General features: G+C 38.6%; 1 protein-coding gene across 2 annotated transcripts in view; it reads left to right on the top strand.

Annotated features, from left to right (window-relative positions):
- ANAPC10 (anaphase promoting complex subunit 10) overlaps positions 1 to 22,386 on the top strand; it is a 40,908-nt gene extending 18,522 nt beyond the window's left edge. For both annotated transcript variants that reach the window (XM_069780136.1, XM_069780129.1), the window contains exon 5: positions 21,989 to 22,386. In XM_069780136.1, coding sequence (XP_069636237.1) covers positions 21,989 to 22,219 — 231 coding nt within the window. In that variant the 3' untranslated portion in view covers positions 22,220 to 22,386. The remainder of the gene's footprint in view (positions 1 to 21,988) is intronic.
- Positions 22,387 to 22,728: the final 342 nt, after the last annotated feature.

The raw sequence follows: 22,728 nt of genomic DNA, 5'->3' as shown, positions 1-22,728 counted from the left end.
TCCTAAAATCATTAAGTAGTTCACTTTCCCTATTCAGAGTTATGTTTTCTCACAATTGTTATTACTTTTACCATATCTCAGGTCCCCTTGTATTACTTGTTTTGCTGGTGTGCTTTTATTATAACGTACTCTTTTCAGAAAAGGCAAAGATGTTTGGCTAGTAACCACAGCATGTTGTAATGAGGGTGGAGTATGTTTGTCATTCTACAGCCCTGGTTGACTTACATGAATGCCAGTGTCTATAACTACACATACTGTGGCAGTTTATCTTTTTGAGTATAATCAAATTGCATAACAATGGAAAAGAATCACAGTAAATAACATAATATCTGGTCTTCCAATCAAAAGCATGACGGACCATTTTTCACTTTACCAGTGGTGAGTCATGTATCATCTTATTAAAAAAAGGAAAGTATTTCACTCCAGAAATAAGTCTTCACAAATGAATTAGTCATATATCAGACATTTCCTTTTAAAAAGTTGGATAATGTCACACAGGTGGAAGTAGTATTAAAAAAAAAAAAAGCAACAGTGAAAGACATAACAGGCTTCACTGTGTACTATAAAAACATGAATTTATTTTGGTTAGAAAACAAAACAGGAAAAATGGCATTTGGGAAAGAAAAGTCTGAAAAACAGTCTAGTTAACTGCTAAATAAACTTCAGAGATGAAGGTTTAAAAAAAGCACCAGGATTTGTAAAAGGGGGGTGGGAGGGGAGGATAGTGTATTTCACCTTAAGTAAGGGACAATGTGTAATAAGGGATTTTGTGGTTTTACAGCTCGGTGCATGTGTTTGAAAGCTGTTCTCTCAGCAACGTGGGTGGCAGGTTATGCTACCATATAATGTATTGTAGTTGGCTCTCAACACTTGTCAGGGTTAGCGTTCAACCATTCGGAAAATTTTCCCATTGTTCTATCATGTGAACCAAGGCTAGTGTTGAATTCCCAATAACCTTCAGCAGGAAAAAGAGGTTTAATTAGAAAGTTTGAAATTTGATTACTTCTGTTATTGTCTTAATGTACTTCTCTCTAATTTAGGTGCTTATCTGCAAATGCAATCAACTTTTGCTCAGAAAGATGAAAAACAAACTTAAGACTGTACTGCAGTTGCTTCAATGCTTTTAAAAGAAAACTTGTATACTCAATTCTGTCTTTCTTCAGCATTAACACTCTATTTCCATCTTAAACATGTTTGCTTTAGATGGATCATAGCTTTTGGCAGCTACTGCATTTTTAGCAAATAATACTGTTTCTAGTAAGAGTTGCAAAAAAAAAAAACTTTGTGTGAGGTCCTTGTAAACTGAACCTTGGGAACATTATGTTATTTCTGTATTTTCCCCTCTTTTGTGCTTCTTCTCTATTTGTGTCATGGTTATAAATTACATCGTTTGAACTAGAGAATTAAAAACACTTTATTTTGTGATTCCTGTAATTTAAAAAAGAGAATGTTTGTTTTATGTGTATTTTTTTTTACCTGTTATTTCAGAGGCTGGCACACAGAGAAATAAGCAATTATGGTATTGAAATTCCATTGTGCCAGCACCTCCAGGGTATAATCCAAAAAAAACAGAAAAATCGCCTGCTGGGTTGTATGCAGTATGCTTGTGTGAACATCAGTGTCTGCTGTTCACACATCATTTTTTACTGAAAGTTCCTATTGGAATAAAGGTTCTGTGTTTGGAGAGTGTACTGGGACATTTGCTGGTCAATGGTGTTTCAAAGTTTGTAGGGATTTCTAATTACAGTTTACCAGTGTAGGCTCACTAGATACTTCTTGCAGATAATCATAAATGCTTCAGAAGTAAGAGAAGCAAGCAGAGATTTGGTTTTGGCAACATAAAAACCATATAAAGAAAGAACTTAATGCTCTTCCCTTCATTTAAGCGTTCTGCTTGAAGACTGAACATGGGAGTGAAGAATAAGGTGGGTGAAGGTGATAGCATGTCAGAAGAGACTCAAATACTTAGTTTCCCTACTTCAATATTTTAATCCCTTCCATTCTTTTCCCCTCCCCTTGCTCCCACTACCTTTTTAATGTAAATGTCTTGTCTAGTTGACCATTTCAAAACAGTACAAGTGCATCCAGCATTACAGCTTATACTGGATTTCAGTGTGCAGGCTTATCTAGAATATCTTCATGGTGCTCAATCAGATCACCTCCCTCAGTTGATCAGAATTCATTTTAACTGTAGTTTACAAAACGTGTAATATTGTTCACTTGCAAACTGTAGTGTGTAGCAACATCTATTTTCTCATTTGTTTTTAATCTCTCTGCACTTGGACATATTGTTGGAGACCCTGGCAGGCAAACTGTTTAATGCAGGGACAGGGACAGATGATTATGGTTTCTAGTCTTTTGCTAGACTTGTAAAAGTTAAGAGAAAAGGAAATCATTCTAAACCAGATTATAAGGTTCAAGCTAGGTAAAGTGTGATAGTTTACCTTGATATTCAAGATAATTATCTATTTATCTGACTGAATAAACACTCCTGAAGTCCTTCTACTAGTATAATTGCCAGTGGCAAATGATGTCAGTGTATGCTTGCCAATACAGAAATTATGCTTTTGGTTTTCCATCTAAAAAAATATTACAGACTGACTTCACTTGTGGGTTTATTTTTGTTCCTGCCCTCCTCAACTGTGGTTTAAGATCATGTCATAGGGCCACAGAACTATATACATGTGTCTTTCGTTCAGTGAAATAATTGCGGAAGTGTATGTCTTTGCTTTTTACTGTTATCAATATGATAGTAGGCTAGTTCTTAGGTGTAGGTTATCTTAACTTCTTTTTCAGATTAAAGCATAATGCTTTTCCACCCAGGTGTGGTCTTCTATGTTAAACAGCAAATTACTTACTTTATATTACTGTTTTTATAACTTCTTGTGAACAAATGTGCTACAATCCATTGCAGAAATTAGGTCAACAGGTTGTTTGGGCACAGAATTAGATTTTTTTGATCATTGACAAGGGGAATGCCTGCACTCTGAATTTCCGTACAGTTTTAATTGCTGTAACAACATCAATGCATGTCTCTTAGTTTTCCTTGCTTGTAAAGATTTGAAGGGAAGCTTCTGTATGTGTGTCCAAGGGGAAATTGCTGAGTGGATTGTCAGTTAGCTTTTTTTCTTGGATGTGTGAAGAGGCTCCTGGTCACAGAAGACTTCAAGGTTTGAGTAAAGGAAAGCTGAAAATCTTTGCTTTCTTTGTTTTCCTACTGTATCATTTATTGGCTTCTGGGGAAGTTGGGGGAGGAATGATGAGTATTCTGGGAGGAGTCCAGACACCTGCCTTTACCAGTTATTTAGCAGAGCAAGAAGGTAGGTACCATTGAAGAAACTGTCTGGAACAAGGGACTTCAGAGAAGTGCTTTCTGATATCAGCAGAACTGTATTTGAAAGGGAAATGATGTTTTTTTCTGTGGTGAAGGGCCCTGCATACTACATGGAAATTTTTAAATAGAGGGCTATTTACCTATCTCCTCTTCTTTTTCTCCTCCCACCACATGCTACAACCTTGCTCTTTCCCATCCTTGACATTCCCTAGACCTGAGAAATCCAAAGTTACCTACTCTGTTTTTGAATCCTATATGTAAAAGAACACCATGAGAGTCCGATACTGAATGCCAGTATCTTCCTTGAAAGATTTAAAACCGAGTTCCTTGTTGTCAAAGGTGTTAGTAAGATGTTGCTCATTCACTCCTGCTTTTCTCTTTCTGGAGAGGTTGCTAGCTAGTTGGAAATACCTTGCAGTGGCATTTGAGCTTTTTTTTTTTTTTTTTTTTTCCATAAACTGTGGATCAGGATTGGGAGGATAAAGTCAGTGAATTATAAATAATCAGCTTTGATTTACCCAATTGTCTTCACAGACTTAATTGTGGAAAGTAATCCTTAGAGGGACTACTAGATAATTTCAGATGGTGAGAAGTGCTAAATACATGCAGAAAGGTAAAATCAAAGATTGATTCTGATCCCTCTGGGTGCTACTACTAACACCGTATTAAAGCTCTTCAAAGAGGATAGCCAGCAGTTGACATTTAAGCATAAGAAAAGAAGGGAAAAGGAATGGGAACTTTCTGGGATACCCAAGAACTAAGAAAGTCTTGTGCTGTCATCTCAGCTGGTGCTGGTCAACTGGTGCACCACACCTTATTTTCTGTTTCACTTAACTTGTAGGCAACAGCTGCTGGGAAAGTCCCATGCCTGTGTTAACCACTCTTCTTTAACAGTTTAGCAATGGAGTGGTGTGATGGGTTGACCCTGGCTGGACGCCAGGTGCCCACCAAAGCCGTTCTATCACTCCCCCATCCTCAGCTGGACAGGGGAGAGAAAAATATAACAAAAAACTTGCGGGTCGAGATAAGGACAGGAGAGATCATTCACTAATTACCATCACTGGCGAAACAGACTCAGCTTAGGGAAAATTAGCTCAATTTATTACAAATCAGCCAGAGTAAGGTAAATGAGAAATAAAACGAAATCTCAGAACACCTTCCCTCCACCCCTCCCTTCTTCCCGGGCACAACTTCACTCCCGGATTTCTCCACCAAGCCCCCCCAGCGGCACAAGGGGGACAGGGATGGGGTTTACGGTCATCACATGTTATTTTCTGCCGCTTCACCTCCTCAGGGCGAGGGCTCATCACACTCTTCCCCTGCTCCAGCGTGGGGTCCCACCCACGGGAGACAGTCCTCCACGAACTTTCTCCAACGTGGGCCATTCCCACGGGCTGCAGTTCTTCATGAACTGCTCCAGCATGGGTCCTTTCCACGGTGTGCAGTCCTTCAGGAGCACACTGCTCCAGCGTGGGTCCCCCACGGGGTCACAAGTCCTGCCAGAAACCCTGCTCCGTGGGCTCCTCTCTCCACAGATCCGCAGGTCCTGCCAGGAACCTGCTCCAGCGCAGGGTTCCCACGGGGTCACAGCCTCCTTCGGGAACCCACCTGCTCCGGCGTGGGGTCCTCCACGGGCTGCAGGTGGATATCTGCCCCACCGTGGACCTCCCTGGACTGCAGGGGAACAGCCTGCCTCACCAGGGTCTTCACCACGGGCTGCAGGGGAATCTTCGCTCCGGCGCCTGGAGCATCTCCTCCCCCTCCTTCTTCACTGACCTTGGTGTCCGCAGGCTTGTTTCTCTTACATGTTCTCACTCCTCTCTCCGGTGGCTATTTTCTCCCCGTCCCAACTTTTTTTTCCTTCTTAAAAATGTTATCACAGAGGCGTTACCACTATCACTGCTTGGCTCGGCCTTGGCCAGCGGCGGGTCTGTCTTAGAGCCGGCTGGTGTGGGCTCGCTCTCTCTCGAACACAGGGGAAGCTTCCAGCAGCTTCTTACAGGAGCCACCCCTGTAACCCCCCCCCCGCTACCAAAACCTTGCCACATAAAACCAATACAAGTGGGGAGAGGAAGTGGCCCCAATGTAGAAGAAATTAGGAGCTAATTGGTCCACCACTTATTATTTTCTGGCCTATGTGTGGTTTCCATGTTGTAAGTATCTCTACTTGCATCAGTACAAATTCAATCAGATTTAACTATTTGTAGTAGGTATTGCCTTGTGGTAAAGTTATCAGGTGCTGCTACTAAGTAAGATTTCAAAAAAAACCCCAAACAAAACCCCACAAGAAATCCATAAAGTGCACTGGATGTGCCATGCTTTGTCAGACCAGCACCAAAACAACCAACCAAAAATATCCATGAATTCACAAGTATTTTTAGCATGCATGAACAGTAGTAAGAATATATTATTCTCTATCTCTAAAAATGAAAAGTCAGGCTTTTTCTTCAGGGAAAAGTAGCTGAACAAATGTATTTCATGTAGGTATATGAGAGGGTTTCATTACAATCATCTTTTTTTTTAAATTTTATTATTATTATTCCTGAAGCTTAACACTTTAGTGGAAAACTGAGATTATTCACAGGGCCATTAAGAAAGTAGTTATGGAAAGGAATGCTGTTAACATGACAAGTTAAAGCAATCCTTGAGGTTTGGAAGAAAACGCTACCTGGCAAGTGATAGGTATCTAGAACAAATAGAGAGCTCTTGAGCAAGAGATTCAGTTGCTTCAGAGCTGCTATCATGACAGTCCTTTCTAGAGTTACATCTTGCTCCTTTTGATTGCTGAAATGTTATTTTGGTCAGGGGATCATGTGTCTGCTAGGAGCTTCAATGAGAACACTGCTAGACAGTGTCTATATCGTATTCTTTGCTGTTTTTTTGGTGGGGGGTGGGCAGGGCAGAATCAAATGTGGCTTTATCCTGTTCCTCATCTCGAGTAGTGCATGGAAATGTTTCTATAGATCTGAAGGATAATTTATTTCTTTGTGAGAACTGTTCTCTGTCTTAATCTGTCATAAGATAACCAAGATCATGCAGCTGAATCAGAAAAATGTTTCGCAGGATTTTCCCATTTTCTGCAGGAAAACGTGAGACAGGGTGAAATGAGAGCAATAATGTAGCCTATGTGTCTGGCTTGAGGGCCTGTGCTCTCTAGCCTTCTTCATCCAATTCCTAAACTAGGTTTATCTCATGCTTCTATTTTATTTCAGAATGAGTTCTGGTGTGTTTTATGTCTCATGTTAAAGGAATGTTAACAAAGACAGTTTTTATCGAGGCTTTTTATGAACGCTGTTCTCAGTCAGTCTTTGAGCGAACCATGAAGGTCTAGCCCCTAATACTTACTATGCTCCCTTTTTTTTTTTTTTTTTTTTTTTTTAATTTCCCCCCCTCCTCTGTATCTGTCAGAGGTCAAATTCAACTATGTGTATGAAGGATTTTTTTTGATAACTTCTACTAGCAAATGCAGGAAGTCCTAATTTGTTTCTCTTATGTTGAGGTTCATTTGTTACTTCTTAGCAAGATGATGTTACTGAGGATAATTAGTAAGGTTAAATCAAATCATACTTTGTTTTTTTGTTGTTGTAAAAAGAGCTGCAGTTCCATATCAAGAGAGATGATTTAGTAAAACTTTCAAGTAGGCTTCCTTCTGTTTCAACAGGTTTGCTGTGATGGTTGCCATGTTTAATGGAGAGGTTTTCATAAATTGGCTTTGGGTAAATCCAGCACTGCTGGGTTAAGAACTTCTATTGAGGAATTATTAAACTTCTTTTTATTTATACTGTCTGTCGTGAGGAGATAAAAGATTTACTCACATAGCAGAATTAAATTAAGCAGAGGAGCATATGTACCCACAGGACTTAAAGATATAAAGTAAGTCACATACATTTGTAATCCAATTCCATCAGCTTGTACTGACTTCACATCTCTAAGCGGTAAGATGATATTCAACAGTAGCTCTAGACTTAGGACTTAGTAGGCCTATTGGTAAGCAAGTTTTCAATTACGTCATTCCTGTGTTTTGTTTTTTCCACTGCTCCCTCATTCCTCAGGAATGTACGTGTAATTTTATTTTGATTTTCATACAGTTTATGCTGAAGAGCTGATATTCTTACATCTGTTGAATGTAGCATTAAGACTATTCCAGACTGCTGTTGCAGTAAGGTAGTCATTAGCCCAACACTGTATAGCTCCAGCTGAATACCTTTTTGAACTGTACATTCTTTGAGTGAATGGTGACTTGAAGAATCTTTGACTCCTAGAAGGAAGTCAAGAAATAGAATTCATGTAGCTTGAGAGAAGCAGAGTCCGGAGTCTGACCTCCACTTTAAACAGTGAAGTATAGCCTTGCATTTTTCTGGACACACTTAAATATGGCTTTGTAAGAAGGCACAAGCAAAAGGTAAAAATTCTACTGCATCTGTTCCAGTACGTTAAAGAAAAAGAAATTGTGTGTAGATGTAAAATTAAATGCTTCCATTGGGCAACAGTCCTGATTCCAGCTTTTCAAATTTATGAAAGTGTATTCTGGCTCATATAAAACTACCCAGCTGAACCTCTGACAGATATACTCTTATTTCTTCTCTTTTAAAGTTCATTTGTACAAAAATATATCTCCAGTGAGACATGTTTATGAGTTTGGGATCTTTCTCAGATGAGACATTGCATTTTAAATTTACACAAATAGTTTTCACAACAGTCTCTTGCATTTGTTTCCAATGAGTAAATATTCCTTGAGTTGAGCATTACATCTGCTCTGTATCCTGTGAAATGTTACTCTGCATTTGCTTATTGAAATCTGGCAAGCTATAATGAACTTGAGTAATGTTACAGTTTATCAGGTTTTGCCCCACTTGCCTTTACTGAGCATCTGCATCCACAGACTCCTTATCCAGATGCAAAAATGTTTTACTTGTTTGTAGTGTACTTCTGTAGGATTTGGGGATTATTTACATAGGTTTAAGGTCTTTAAATTCCTTGGTTTTAGGAGAGGCAACCCTCTTCTATTCTCTACTTCCTCAGAAACAAATCCTTCCTGTGGAACCAGGAGAAATGCTTTCGCTTAACCCTTGTGGTTTTTGTGTCTTTACAAAGCAACAACTTGTCCTCTTGCTGGTAAAGAATAAGTAGGATTTTTTAATTTGGTAGCACTTGGGTATAATTTATTGCAGTCTTTTTCTAACAATTAAAGTCACTCAGGAACTATGTTTTTGTGTAACAGATAAAATATTAGAGCCATGCAGTTTTCTGGGCCTGTCTTCTGGTAGATCAGAAATCTAGTTCTCTTCAATGTGTAATAAGAGCCCTTTTCTGTGAGGGGAATGTTTTTCTTTTGTTCTAGATGTACCTTCTTCCCCTCACCTATAATGGGTGCTTGAAAGCTAGCAGCTGGCTGCTGCTACTACTACTATTGACTTTAAAAAAAAATTTAAAAATCGTGATATTCCCATTTTCTCATATTTTTTCATTTCCCATGTTGATTTTCTGAAGCATTCCAGCATTCTCTGGGATGCACAGTGCAAGTTATGAAGTGTAATGACTAGGCTATCTCTGCTGTTATTCAGGATGATTTGACATAGGATTAACTCAGTGTGGCTAGTTTTCAGACACTTAAATCTTTAATATTAATTGCATAATCTGATTTTTTTCAGATACTTTCTTTGTATAATTTAACTGTAGCTATGTCTAGACATATTTCCTGGATATGGCTAAACAATTTTGAAAGTAAATTATGAGCTGATTTTTTTTTTTTGCACTTTCACACAAACATAATATCATTCCATTATATATGTTAGAACAAATGGGAACTGCAGACATCAGAAGTACAGTTTTCATCCATTTTGCAAACCTTTGCACCTCTTCTAAGGTTAGTTATTTCCCAGTAGTGTTTTCAGTCATTTAGCTTCCAATTGCAATAAATTTGTGCAGTGCATCCATACAGTCCATTTATATTGTTTCTGCTTGTACCCAGCAGTTCTGGTTTAGAAAAATTGATGCTACCCTCTTCCATTATGCTCTTCTATCTCCTGATTTCTGATGTCTTAATTCTATTTGCCTTAAGGTCATCTTGTATAAGGCCATTGCTTAACAAGTAACTATTGTAGGATTTTCTTTTAAAGCACTTGTTTCATTGCTTACAGGAAATTCTGCTTATTCTCTCCTTTCTTGTAGGATTCTGTGGTGTTCTGTTACCTTTCATAAAAGGCAGCCGCCAATATTAACAGCTTGTTCCATTCTTTGGTCAGCAGTCCCATTTGTAATGTAAATTCTCCTGAACTTCAGAGGGGTTTTTTTAATATATTTTCAGACTTCTTTGCTCTGTAGCATGTTCTACTGTTCTTGTTCGGTCTGTTTTCTGTTCTCTTTGTATAGCTGTCTGCTCTTTTACTTTCTGCTATCCTACTTCCTGGTTTTCCCTACCTCTCTTCACTAGATGGTTGAAGTGCTACTATCTTCCCTAAGAGCAGCCTGACTCACCTGGAAATTTTAGGAGATATGTCCTTATTTTGGATCGATGTTGCTTTGGAGAGGGGCTAAGGTTTTTAGATCTTTGTACAGGAATTGGAAAATCTTAAGGCTTTTCAGTGCTTTGGGGGGGTGGGGATCTCAAATTCATTACTAAGATAAGAATTTAAATAAAAAGGCTAGTAATGTGTAATCTTAAGCAGTTTTTACCAACTTTGTGCCCTGTTGCCTTTGTTATGAAAACCTTAGTCCACATACTTAACCAGATGGCTTTTTTGATAGTTCTGTCACTATTTTGTATTTTGTGTTGTGACTAGAAAGTTTTAATTTGTTGGAATGAACTTCAGAAATTGTAGGGTTGTCTTTGTTTTGTTGTGTTTGACACTTTGTTTTTTTAAAGCAGACTCCCTGTTTTTTCCTGTCTGCTGATCAGGTAAAAGTAACTGGAAAGGTTTTTAAAGAAAGTCCTATGGATCACATTTGCCATGTTTATGCCATCATTTGCTCCATTTTTACAACAGTTAATCCTTTAAACATATTATTGTTGGAGAATCTTCTGGTTCTATTCTGTATTGTCACACAGCATACCCCAAATTACTTGCATCGGTTGGTAATCATCTGCTAGACTCCTATTTAGTAGGATACTTTACCTGTTACCTTGTGTATATGGGGCGTCCTCCTTAGTTACTTGTCTGTAAAATGAAAAAACACTGCAGTGAGATAAGGTTTTATGATTTGAATTGCTTCCCAAAAGGTGCAAAATGTTTGATTTCACTAAATGAAATTTGCACTTTCTAAATGTGCAGTATTGGCTATGTATTTTCTAGTAGTTTTTTGTGGGTTTTTAAGTGTACTGTTTCCTTTCTCCTGTTTGTATCTTTAATACTGTGAGCTACTAATAATTTCAGTTGGATAGTACCCTGTTTTTTAAAAAAATAATTGTTGTGGTTTAAGCCCAGTTGGTAACAAAGCACCATGAAGCTGCTCACTCACTCGTCCCCCCTGGCCCCGGTGGGATGAGGAGGAGAAAATATGAAGAAACACTTGTGGGTCAAGACAAGGACAGGGAGGGATCACTCACCACTTATGGTCACGGGCAAAAGATAGGCTCAACTTGGAGAAGAAACAAAATCAATTTAATCTACTACAAATCAAATCAAAACAAGGATAATGAGAAGAAAACCAAACCTTAGAACACCTTCCCCCCACCCCTCCCTTCTTCCTGGCTCAACTCCAATCCCAGTTCTTTCTACCTCCTCCCTCCACAGCAGCGCAGGGGGACAGGGAATGGGGGTTGCAGTCAGTTCATCACACGTTGTCTCTGCCGCTCCTTCCTCCTCGGGGGGAGGACTCCTCACTCTTCCCCTGCTCCAGTGTGGGGTCCCTCCCACAGGAGACAGTTCTCCACGAACTTCTCCAATGTGGGTTCTTCCCATGGGCTGCGGTCCTTTACAAACTGCTCCAGTGTGGGCTTTCCCATTGAGTCATGGCCATCTTTGGCCACCTGCATCCACCTGCTCTGGCGTGGGGTCCTCCATGGGCTGCAAGTGGGCATCTGCTCCACTGTTCACGTCCATGGGCTGCAGGGGCATCACCTCCTCTGGCACACCTCCTCCCCCTCCTTCACTGACCTTGGTGTCTGCAGAGGGGTTCCTCTCACATTCCAATCCCCCTACTCACTACAGGTTCCCCTTCTTAAATCTGTTCTCCCAGAGGCGCTACCACCGTCACTGATGGGGTCGGCTTTGGCCAGAGGTGGGTCCGACTTGGAGCCGGGGAAGATTCTAGCAGCTTCTCACAGGAGCTACCCCTACAGCCCCTCCCCTGCTACCAAAAACCCTGCCACACAGCCCCAAAACAATAATAATAATAAACAAACAAACAAAAGATCCCATCCCTCTTTCAGAATACTGGAATTCTGGCAAGTGTAAAGACTTGCAGCAAACCATAGCTTTTCTACCATTCATTTTTAGGACCAGACTGACCAGATGCAGTCTGTTCCAGTGTGTCAGAAGTAGGCAAACTGAAGCAGAAAGTTTGTTTTGGGCTGCATTACCTATTTTTGACACTGTCAGCCAGGCCACCACTCTAGAGCATAAGCTCAAGAATTTTTTTTGTTGTTGCTTTTTCAGCTTCAGCATACTATCTGCCAAGCTCAAGGGAAGTAACTGAGATTCATGTTGGAGCCAAGTCCCTGTAGGTCTAGAGGATTTCCCCTGATACCAGAAGTCTTCTCAAAGTTTAATAGCAGTGCACCTGCAAAGCTATGGCATTCCTGTCTATTGTGACAGCTGGTTAATGAGACGTAGGTCCCAGCAGGAGAACGCTAATGAGCTTAGGATATGTTTGCCTTCCCTTCCTCCACTCTTGACTGATTCTTAAATGAATTATGAAAACCATTTTTCATTAAATCAGAGATCCAAAATTTCACAGCTGTTACGGCTGATTTCAGTTGGAGACAGTATTTCTTCTGGAGCAACAGGTTCCTGTAAAGATGGAATCTGTTTTAGCTGAAACCAAACTAAACTTAGATGACTTCCTGCTGTGGCTTGAAGGTTTGCTTTGGAATTTTAGGCCTTGTTTCCATACATGCACATATGAAACGCCATGCTAGACTGCATTGTCATTTTGTATTTGCTGATTTGATCACACTGCTCTCCAAAGGGACAAGGAGAAGGTTTTTCTATTTTTCTAAAGTTTCAGTGGATAGGATGGATGCCACCTAAAACATACACAGGCAGTCCTTCTCTAATAAGATTTAGTTTATGGATGCGTCAAGCATAAACTCTATTATGTAAAAGTTCAAGTGACCTCACTCAATAAAAAAATAGGATTTTAAAGATGTGGGACTTGAGATCAAACTGTCCAAGCCTATTTAATGTTTTTGGCCTTCTCTGAAACACTGTATACATCTTGAGACATATATTTTTGCAATGAATTTTGAGCTGCCTATGCATTGTCCCTCACAGAACATACTAAAAAAAAAAGTGTATATGGCACAACAAATGTGAAAGAAGTGTTCCTTTCTTTCCAGAGAGACTTTCCTAGCAAACAATCTGTGACAAATTCCTGATGGTTTCTGCAGATCCATTTTCTAGAATGAAGAGTTGTTTTCAGCCACATTCTAGAGGATGAACTGTTCTAAGACTGTTGTCTATTTTTTCTTTTCTTTTGGTTGCTCTTTTTCTGCCACCCAGAGTTAAGCAGACAACATTTTCTGAAATTACAATTAAGACAGTTTTGGCTGACAAATCCACAGTAGGTGAGCATTTGGAAGGCTATTTATTTGTCTCTCAGGCTGCATGTCCCTGATCATATAAGTGTTACTGGCAAGTACTGTGAGCAGATGCAGTAGTGTGAGAGTGATGGGCAGGGTAGTGGTTGCTTAAGTACCACGGACAGGGGCCCCTCCAGGCATGTCCCGACCATCTGTGTATCAACCTGTGGGACTTCCACCAAAGTGACTTCATCTGTCAGGAGTTTTTCATGTGGGCAGTTCAGCACGGCCTTGACCCTTTTGCAGGCATCAGTACTTATGATCCTTTATCACTTGATACTTCTGAAACACATGTTTTTCTGTGAGTCTGCGCCATAACATTCTTGGTGTTCCATAGCATTCCTGTCAGCAATTGTACACCGTTTTCTTCCATTTGACAATAGTCTTATGTGTGTGCTTACTCACCAGAGACTCCCCTCATGTCTAAGACTTAACTGTTGTCCTCTTTTTGTGCTCCTCATCTGATTTCAGAACGTTTCAAAGACAAACTATGAGGGCTATAATAACGCAAACCCTGACTTTCCTTGTTTAACACTTCATGGATTAAATTTCAATGCCGTATTCTTCCTAGTTTATTCCTGTTGCAGTATTGAAACTCTGTTTGAACCAATGAAGTACATCTGGGAAGAGACTGCATTGTTTTATCGGCAGAAGCAAATCAATGGTTTCTCACTTTTTTACTGTATGGGGAAATTCTGATCAGGACACCTCATTCTAAAGAATATCTGAATGGACCAGTCAGTGAAACCATTTCACAAGTTGGCTGGTCAATCACTTCTGCTAAATGAAGTTTAGGTTACATCATGGCTCAATTGACATCATCTGCTTACTTCAGAAACATGCCTGTTTGCAACCTACAAGGTCGTGACGTGATATAACCCACTGACATTGTCCAACATGTGTTGTGCTGCTTATGTAATCAAAACATGAAATTTGGGAAGGCGGTGTAAGAATCTCTATTTGAGCATCATAGATGCTAATCCTTGGCCCACCATGCAAGGTGGATATGGCTTGCTGGTTACCTGCACTGGGAACCTATCGATGCATTTTTGTAGAGTAGCTATTTACTTACTGTAACTGTGATTCTTGGAGGTGGTGTAGTTTAGCTGCCATGATTGAACCTGCACTGTTCTAAAAAAACGTAGGAATTTAGGCGTTAAATCATAAAGAAATGAGAATGGATCAAGATTGTTTTTATGTAGGGGACCACTAGGCAGTGTAGCACTTCTACATGATGCTGTTTTGAGGAATTCCTGTTCTTCAAACATATTTTTGTGTCCCTGAGGTGATGCCCAAAGGGGGTGCCCACTGGCAATTCTGTATCGGAGTTCCTGTTGGATAGCCATGACAAACTCGTACTAATGCTCAGGTTGGTAATGATGGCAATGAGCTGGAGGGAGAGGGGGCATGTTTTGAATAAATTTAGGATGAGACTTCAGACAGGTTTGTCAATAAGCTTTTGCATTCTATCAGTGATCTGTCTGCAGATCTTCATCCATCCAGTTGCATGTCTTATTTAAAAATTAATTGCAAGTTTTCAGTGACACCTGTGTAGAAGCATTACATTTTTAGTTCCAAGCATTACACTAGTCTCCAATTTAATGATTTTATGCTATTTACCAAGTATTGTTTGGGGGAGGGGGAGGGAAGAAAAAAATCTTCTGTGGTTTGAGTCCTTTTTGTACCTCAGTCCATTGCTCTTTCACAACTTAAGCGTATTTAAAACTTGGCCAATCATATTTTAAAGGATAAGATTGTTGTAGAGGGATAACATTGTCTCAGCTGATTCCTTCCCCATCATAGGCTATAACTCCAGTTTTTTAGATGTCTGCCTTTTACCAGGAGTTCACAGTGAAAGATCCTCAAGATGATGGTGAGCTGCTTTTGCTTGACATAATAAAGCAGAAGTGTTGCTTTACAGAGCATTTTTTTAAAGAATATTTAATTTTTGCAAGACTTCTTACCTCTTTATTCAACAGTTCAGAAATGAGTGAAATGAAGACAAGCTGTGGGTGATTCTGGATGTATATACACTGTCACTTACAAACAGCTTAACTGCATAAACTGAATTGGCACACTTGATGCATTTGATTATTTATATGGGTACAAATGATTCTGAGAGAAACTTGGCAAGATGTCGAAAACTGATCTGTGCAAAATGAAATCAAATTTAGTGCGTTCGTGAAAAGTAGGTCTAATATTTTGTCATTTTTCATAGTGTTTCTCTCCTACGTTGCGCTGATTGAGCACTTCTCTAGTATATTTTCAGAGTCTCTGTGGTCTAGTTGACTTCTATGCTACTTTAGGCTCAGATACATATTCTGTGACAAATATTTATTTTGGTAATCTGTATCAGTAAACTTTACTTACTCTTTCTAGCTTGGCTTGTGTGTTTAGTTGTCTTTATTTTAATTGGATACAACTTTCTAACACCTGGGCATTGGTTAATTTTTACTGCTTTAATCTGGAGCAGAATAGTCTGAAGAAGGATGTTCTATAAAACTTTTTGCAAGGATCTTTTTGATGTTTCTCTTTTTCAACCTTCCCAGTCTTCCCAAAAGTTATTTTTTTTTCAGCTCATTTGAACAAAAAGCTTACATATGGTAGGACTTTTTTGTATTTGCAGGTTTCACTGCCTAATACAGCTTATTCTCAACTAGTCTCCTATCTGCCCAAATCTATAGTTGAATCTTCCTGAGGGAGGGACTGTGGTCCTCTAGACCCTTCAGGAACTGCTATTTGGAAGAATGGAAAACTTCTCTTGCCTAATGGACTGAAGTTAGATTTCTTGACCGTTTAAGGAGGTGACTGATTAAGACCACAGAGCTACCTCCTTAGGTGGCCGTTGCCTCGTTAGAGCAAAGAAGTGTGCCTTTCACAGTGGGTCCTTTGAGCATGTTCCTGTGTTTCTTGTTAAGCTGCTAATGTGGTGTCCCTCCTTTGACTCACTTGGAACTTGCGAAGTTTCTTTTGGACATGCTTCATTTTTCTGCTGGAACTGGTGCATCACTGCTATTAACTGGTTCTCTTCCTTCCTAAGTGAAGTGATGGCTGAAGCCCAAGCTCTGCTACTTCATGTGTTGACAGTTCCAATACTTGGAATTATGCAGAGGTCTACTGATTCTGAATCCTGGTAGCTATATGGTAGGACATGGCAGTTATGGAAAGAGAATTTTGGAAATTTAGCCAGCCTTCTTTATCCTTGCCAGTTGTTGTGAAAACATATTTGGATAGCTGTAAAAAAACAATGGCTAAAAAGGGAAAGTCTTTCCCATATTTAATCACTTGGAGAAAGTCTGTGTATTGATAAATACTTAATTTCTGAAAATAGCATTTATTTCCTCTGGAACTTAGTTGTATGATCGTCTTCTGCTTGGAAGAATACATTATTTATTGAGAACACCTGCTTTGAAAAACTTAGGGGTTTTTATATAACTATGGTAAGAACTAGTTAAGCACATAAAAAGGCAAAATTATATTTGTGAAGAAGAGTCTAGTGACTACTTTTAATTTCAAAGGTGGCTAAGTCACTAAAATAAAAAGAAGCAGCTTTAACGGTTTTATGAGAAAAGTAGAAGGAGTAAAAAATCAAATGCTGTTTGGTTTCACAACCTGTTTTAGAGACAGCCACTAGAAATACATGTTGCCATTTGGATGTGGTAGTACAGATGATTAAATGGAAATGTGATGAGGTACCAACATCTCAGAATCATGTTGTATCATGCTGAAGCTACGATGGCAGCAGTAATTCTCAGCTTTTTGTCAGTACATGTGTGCAGAAGAGGATTGTTTTCTCAAGGGGAAGAAAACAGACTGCTTTTTCTTCCTATATATGCACAGAAAAACTTATTCCCCTGAAATCTGGGAGCCCTGTCTCGCATACATTCTGGGATGTGTTTGTAATGACCCTGAAAATGTAACTACTTACAATGGTTTTTTTGATTTCTGTATCTTCACAAGAGATATCTTTATAGGGCAACAAAAATCATGTATTGCTTCAAGGGTGTTAGCTTACTGTAAATATAGCAAACAACTTGGGTTGGGTTTGCCCAAGCCTAGTAGAAGTGGCAGTTTGAGTTATATGCTACTTTGAAGACACCACAGAATTTAAGCAGACTATCACTGAGTAAAGCAGAAAAGAGGTCAATATTCAATTTAAGTAGGATTAAGTACACTAGAAAAGCTGTCTTTGGATAAATAATTTCCCATCCTATAAGGAGGCAAACAATACCAGTGTAGACAAGCTTCCTCTTAAGCTCTGGTCTTATGTTCAGTCATCTTTCTGAAGTGTAGCCTCAAGTTGCTTTGGCCTTGATTTTTTTTTTTTTTTTTTTTTAAATTTTATTTTTATTTTGTTGTGTGGTTTGCATCTTCTATGGTAGAACACCCATTAGTGTAATAGTAGCCTTGCTAAATGCGTATGGAATTGTGTAGAACCTCTGGACTGTACAATAAAGTGAAGAAACAGGGCTATTAAATGGGCTGGGGAGGAGATTTCCATAGAGAACATTATTTCTGCTTTGGCTTTCAAAATAACATGGATTACTGGAGTGGGAGTATATGTTTAAAGGTAAAGCTGTAGCATGCAGAAGACAGGAAAAATCAGAAAGCAGCAGAGAGAAAGCAGAAGAGAGAGATAAGAGTATATAACAGCAGCAAAGAACAAGTGAGTGACTTTTCCATTTCAATTTTTATCCCTTTGTTCTTTTATTTTGACTCTTATGCTCTTCTTGTTTGCTAATTGTCATGAAATTTATAGTATTAGAAGTAAATTAAAAAAAAGCCCAAACAACAAACCAACCCCACACAAAACCCCCAAACAAACCCTAGGCTTTTAGTATATTGTATGCAAGATTAGTCTAGAGCCACAGGAACTGTCCCGAGCTACAAATATTGAACTTGCATTGATTCTTTTCTTTGTTTCCCTTTTTTAACCTTTTCTGGTAAAACATATCAGTTAAAAGTTGGAAGTTTCTTTCTGCTCACTCAGGTAACTAATAATATAGCTGATTTTCAAAACTGTCCTGGAAATCCAGTTAATTGTGACTGATTCTTAATGGCCTACATAGGAGGAAAAAAATGCAGGAGGAATCTTAATCTGGTGTTTTCTCATACTGGACTTGCGCTGTAGAGTTGGGGTGAAACGTGTGTGTGTGTATATATATATGTATACAGAGTGACTAGTGCTTTTGAAGAACAGGGTTGACAGCAAAGTCATGCAAAGCAGAATGGATTTAAAGTATAGTATTTGCTATAGGTAGAGCTGCTAGTGCTACCTGTACTTAAGGTTGCATGACCCTTTCCATTTTAAGGCTTAACTCTTAGTTACTTTTATAACTTTTGCCAAAGTTCAGTTCAGACAGATTTTTCCATGCCAGATGTCTGCTTTGGGTTGATTTTTTTTTTTTTTGAAAGTTCCAGCCAAAGCAGTTCTGTTCCAAGAATAAGGCTAGTGAAAAGTATGCTATTTTGCTTGTGTGAGAATATTCTGGTGTCCTTCTTTGATGCTCCAGTGCCCCCAAGCTCTGAAGCAAGGATTTGAAATTTGGCAATAGTTCAGCCTTTGTGTTGAGGATGTGCCTTTTGCCTCCCTGTAAAAATCCACCCAAATTTCCAGACCGGTTTACAAGGCTTTGAAAGATTGCCATTTGCATGGGCTTAATAGGAATTTCTTAAAACTTCACAGTAAGTTTCCTTTAGATTCTGTTCACACTGGGAATGCTCCAGGCAGAGTAGAGCTGCATATTTCATCCCACTTCTGCTAGGAATTGTAACGGCTGGATCTGGGTGCTGACATTGAACTAAAAGTGGGCAGTACTTTGTCTTATACCACCACTGCCTATTCCCATGTCCTATTCCTTCTCCCTGGTGAAGGACCTGGGCCCTCTGGAAAAAGAAACTGTCTCACTCATCTGAAAGAGCATGACAGATGTGGAGGAGAATAATTTAGGAGTATGTGTGTGTGTCTGGTTTGTACCATTCCTTTGGTCACAGAAAATGTGTGTCATACTGGCAAAATATTACTTCCTTTTCTAGTGGATGTTCAGATAATAATTGTTAGGTTTTGTTGTATTTAGACTTCAGTAGTTGAGTGGGTCTCAAGGTTTTAATCATTTTACTGAGCTATGTAGGCATCAATTTAAAGTTACTCAAAAAAGCTCACAGTACAGTAATGTTATTTAGAAGGAAAATATCAAGTTTTTTTAAACATTTAAGTCTAACTCAGACCTCTTGCACTTGATACATTGTAGTACAGTCTCCAACTTCATCACAAGTGTTGCATGCTTTGTCCAAGAAGCAGTTATTTGATTGGAAAGAGGTCTATTCTGAGGATGAGTCCAGGTTTTGTACAATAAAGGATGTGTATTCCTCTGTTACAGAAGTTGGAACATGTGGAGTAAGTGAAGCAGAGATTTCAGGAATAAAAAAAGGCTTTGTGGCTAAGACAATTGAATGTTGCTTGATGAATTGCGTGCAATCTGTGCTTAGTTGTGGTGGTTTTACATGTTGCACTCAAATAATTGTTTGTAGGTGGCTGCTCACACTGTGTGTTCTAGTGGCTGGTTTGAGAGCTCTTATCAACTTGCAGAAGTGCAGACCCTTAAAATTGCAAGTGAACTTGGTAGGAGCTAAACCTTATGTAAAATACTGTATGTTAATAAGGACAATAAAAATTGGGTTCAAAGTATGTGAAATCTGACATCTGGAACTAGGGAATATTTTAATCTAATTAACCTAATGCCTTGATTGCCTGTTTTACAGATGTAGAAATTACTTGTCCCATTTCTATAGAAAGGCTTGTGAAGAAATTGGTTGCCTTTGTAGCAGGACTGAAAAATAACATGCTATAAATAAAGCATATGACGATGTGCCATTGATCAGGGATGAAACAAAGCATTGATAAATATGTAATCAAAAGTTTATTTATGTAATAAGATACAAGTATCTTATTACATTAGTAAAATTACCTTTGCAACTCTTAACTTTCCAATGCTTACCTTTATGACCCTAATAAGGCTCTTAATGATGTGATTTTTTCTCTGTGAATTTAATAAGCATACAACTTCCTTTTGTACAAATAGTCCAATTTTGCCAATCCCTTGGTAGCTCTCTTGGTTCTGGAGGTGGAGTCATCATTTCAGTCTTTGCCATTTCTTTCCCAATAAAGCATGCAAACCTGAACTATGTTGGAACTGTCTGAAACCACTGATGTCAATCTATAGAAAGTGGTATATTTTTTGTATATGCAAGTTTAATTAGCAATAGCCTTTTAATTCTCTTCTAAATCATAGCCACTTTACCTTCGTACTAGTTGAATAAAAGATTACTGGGATCCTCATCCTTTCTGTTCACTGTGGAGATGGAAAGTATACTTGCTCAAACCGTTGACTAATACCTCAGCATGATAAACTTCCCCTTTGTAAAGCCACTTCAACAGTACATATTTTTTTTCACTTTGTAAAGCCAGCTGTTACCTGAAGTTTCCTAGGCAAAAAAAGATTTTGTAAGTTTTTTGAAAGGGACAGGGTTACAAGAAATAAGTGAATGTGTGTTTGGAAGTGTCTAGCTCCCAAAGTGAAAAGATTTGCTGCTAAGGTTTAAGGAATTTAATGCTTTGGAAATTATCTGTTGGAGAGCCTGCAGCAGTGGAGAGTTTTGGGTTGTGGGGTTTTTTTTCTTTCTTTAAGGTGGAGGTGTGAGAGGTTTTTTTGTCTCTCTAAACTTATAGTTATCGACCTTTTTTTAACTTGTTTCTTGGGTCATTCCCTCAGGGTGTTTTGCTGCCTCTAAAACAGCAGATCTCAGATGGGTCTTTTGAAAGCTTCAGCAAAGGCAAGGCATTTGACAGGATGCTTGTCATGCAGTATTTTCAGGAGAAAGATGGGAGTTTTAAGCTGCTCAAAGCATAGATCTTCCTTAGAGGAACTCAGCTGCTAAGAACAGCTTTCTTATTTGCTTAGTTGTGTGAAATTCACTTGCTTGTGGACAACTGTTTTGGGTTTTGTTCCCCACCCCCCCACCCTGACTTCCGCGCTCTTCCATATGTGTGTTGAGCTGTGCTCTGAAGTTGGGCAACTAGCTTTAAACAAAAGCTGTTACCACACTTCTGCATAGCATCTAGCTTGATTTCAGCATGCTGATGTGTCAGTGATGTGGTTTAGAGTTAATGAAATGCAATTCTTTGCTTGCTTTGACATTGGTTTCTGTAGGATTAAAATTAAAAAAGGAAAAAAAAAATCATATTACACTTGGCTTGTTGTATAAAAGCCAAGTCCAAATGGACCTTAGAATGTGATTAAATGGCTGTGCAGCAATTAATAATTGGCCAGGCATTTGTCCACATAGGTGAGATGAAGTCTGTGAGTTATCCTGTATTTTTTTCCTCTGTCACCTTCCTTTTCCTCTTCCCCAGGCCCCCTAATAATCTAAGGAATTTCTGAAAACCAGACTTTGTGTGGATTTAGTTTCCTATATAAGTCATTCTGGCATATTTTAGTTCAGAGTACCTAGATAAAACAATTTCACTTTAAGATGTATATTTTCTGTCATATTTTCTGAAGCAGTGTGCTTCAGTAACAAGATCCAAATAGTACTGCTTTGACTTTCTTTGATTTCTACTCAAGTCTATATTTTTTTAATGTTGATCTTTATTTGAAGGTTAAGGCACAAAATGAAGGGTAGGTTCTGAAAAGCAAAAGCAAACACAACTGTAGTCAACCAAATTAATTTGTATCCAATTACATGAGCAGTAAATTAGCTATGAGCAACTGTACTATTTCAGATTCATTTGAAAAAGTAACTAAAATCTGATTTGCAAGACTCTGCTCTATTAAACAGGTTTATGTGATCATTTATATTAAGTATGTTAACTGTTTCTGAATGTTTTGCTTTTTTTGTCTTGTTTTTGGCAGCAACTTGAATTAGTGGAACCAAGCGGCTGGATTCATGTTCCTTTAACAGATACTCATAAGAAGCCTATTCGCACGTTTATGATTCAGATTGCTGTTCTAGCTAATCACCAAAATGGAAGAGACACTCACATGAGACAAATCAAAGTGTACACCCCAGTGGAAGAGAGCTCTATTGGTAAATTTCCTAGATGTACAACAATAGATTTCATGATGTATCGTTCAATAAGATAAAATTTCCTACTGAGAAATAATAAAGGCATTTTTTTGATGGCAGTATCGTTGCTTAAGTACTTAAATGTACTTAAATACTTAAAGAGCAGGGTTTACTTCAGTGTAATTATATCTTTATGTTTATACTTTGTACGATTTTGAAATAAAGATAATCTTGTGTTACAGTATATTGTAGTCTGTAATTTTGCATTACTTTTGCTTGGAGTTTGAGTGCCCTTGTACTATCTGAGAGGAAAAAAACCTGGGCACTTTAAAAGAATGTATTTGTGACCAAGAATCAATAATTGATTTGATATAATACAGTTCTTTGGGGGGTGTGATTTTTTTCCCCTAATGATTATGTATTGAAATAGTTTGTTCTATAGTGTTACTGTTGAGTCTTTTACCTAAAAGTTGCTCTTTTTAAAGAGCATTCTTCTTGAACAGACAAGTTTTAAAGACATTACCAGTAGTGTTTTCTCATCATTGCTTATGTTAATGTGTTGCACCCTTTTCTGTATAGGTTTTTT

This window comes from Haliaeetus albicilla, chromosome 1 (genome assembly GCF_947461875.1).
Source record: "Haliaeetus albicilla chromosome 1, bHalAlb1.1, whole genome shotgun sequence".
NCBI classification, from domain to species: Eukaryota; Metazoa; Chordata; class Aves; order Accipitriformes; family Accipitridae; genus Haliaeetus; species Haliaeetus albicilla.
This window is presented reverse-complemented; position numbering and strand designations above follow the sequence as displayed.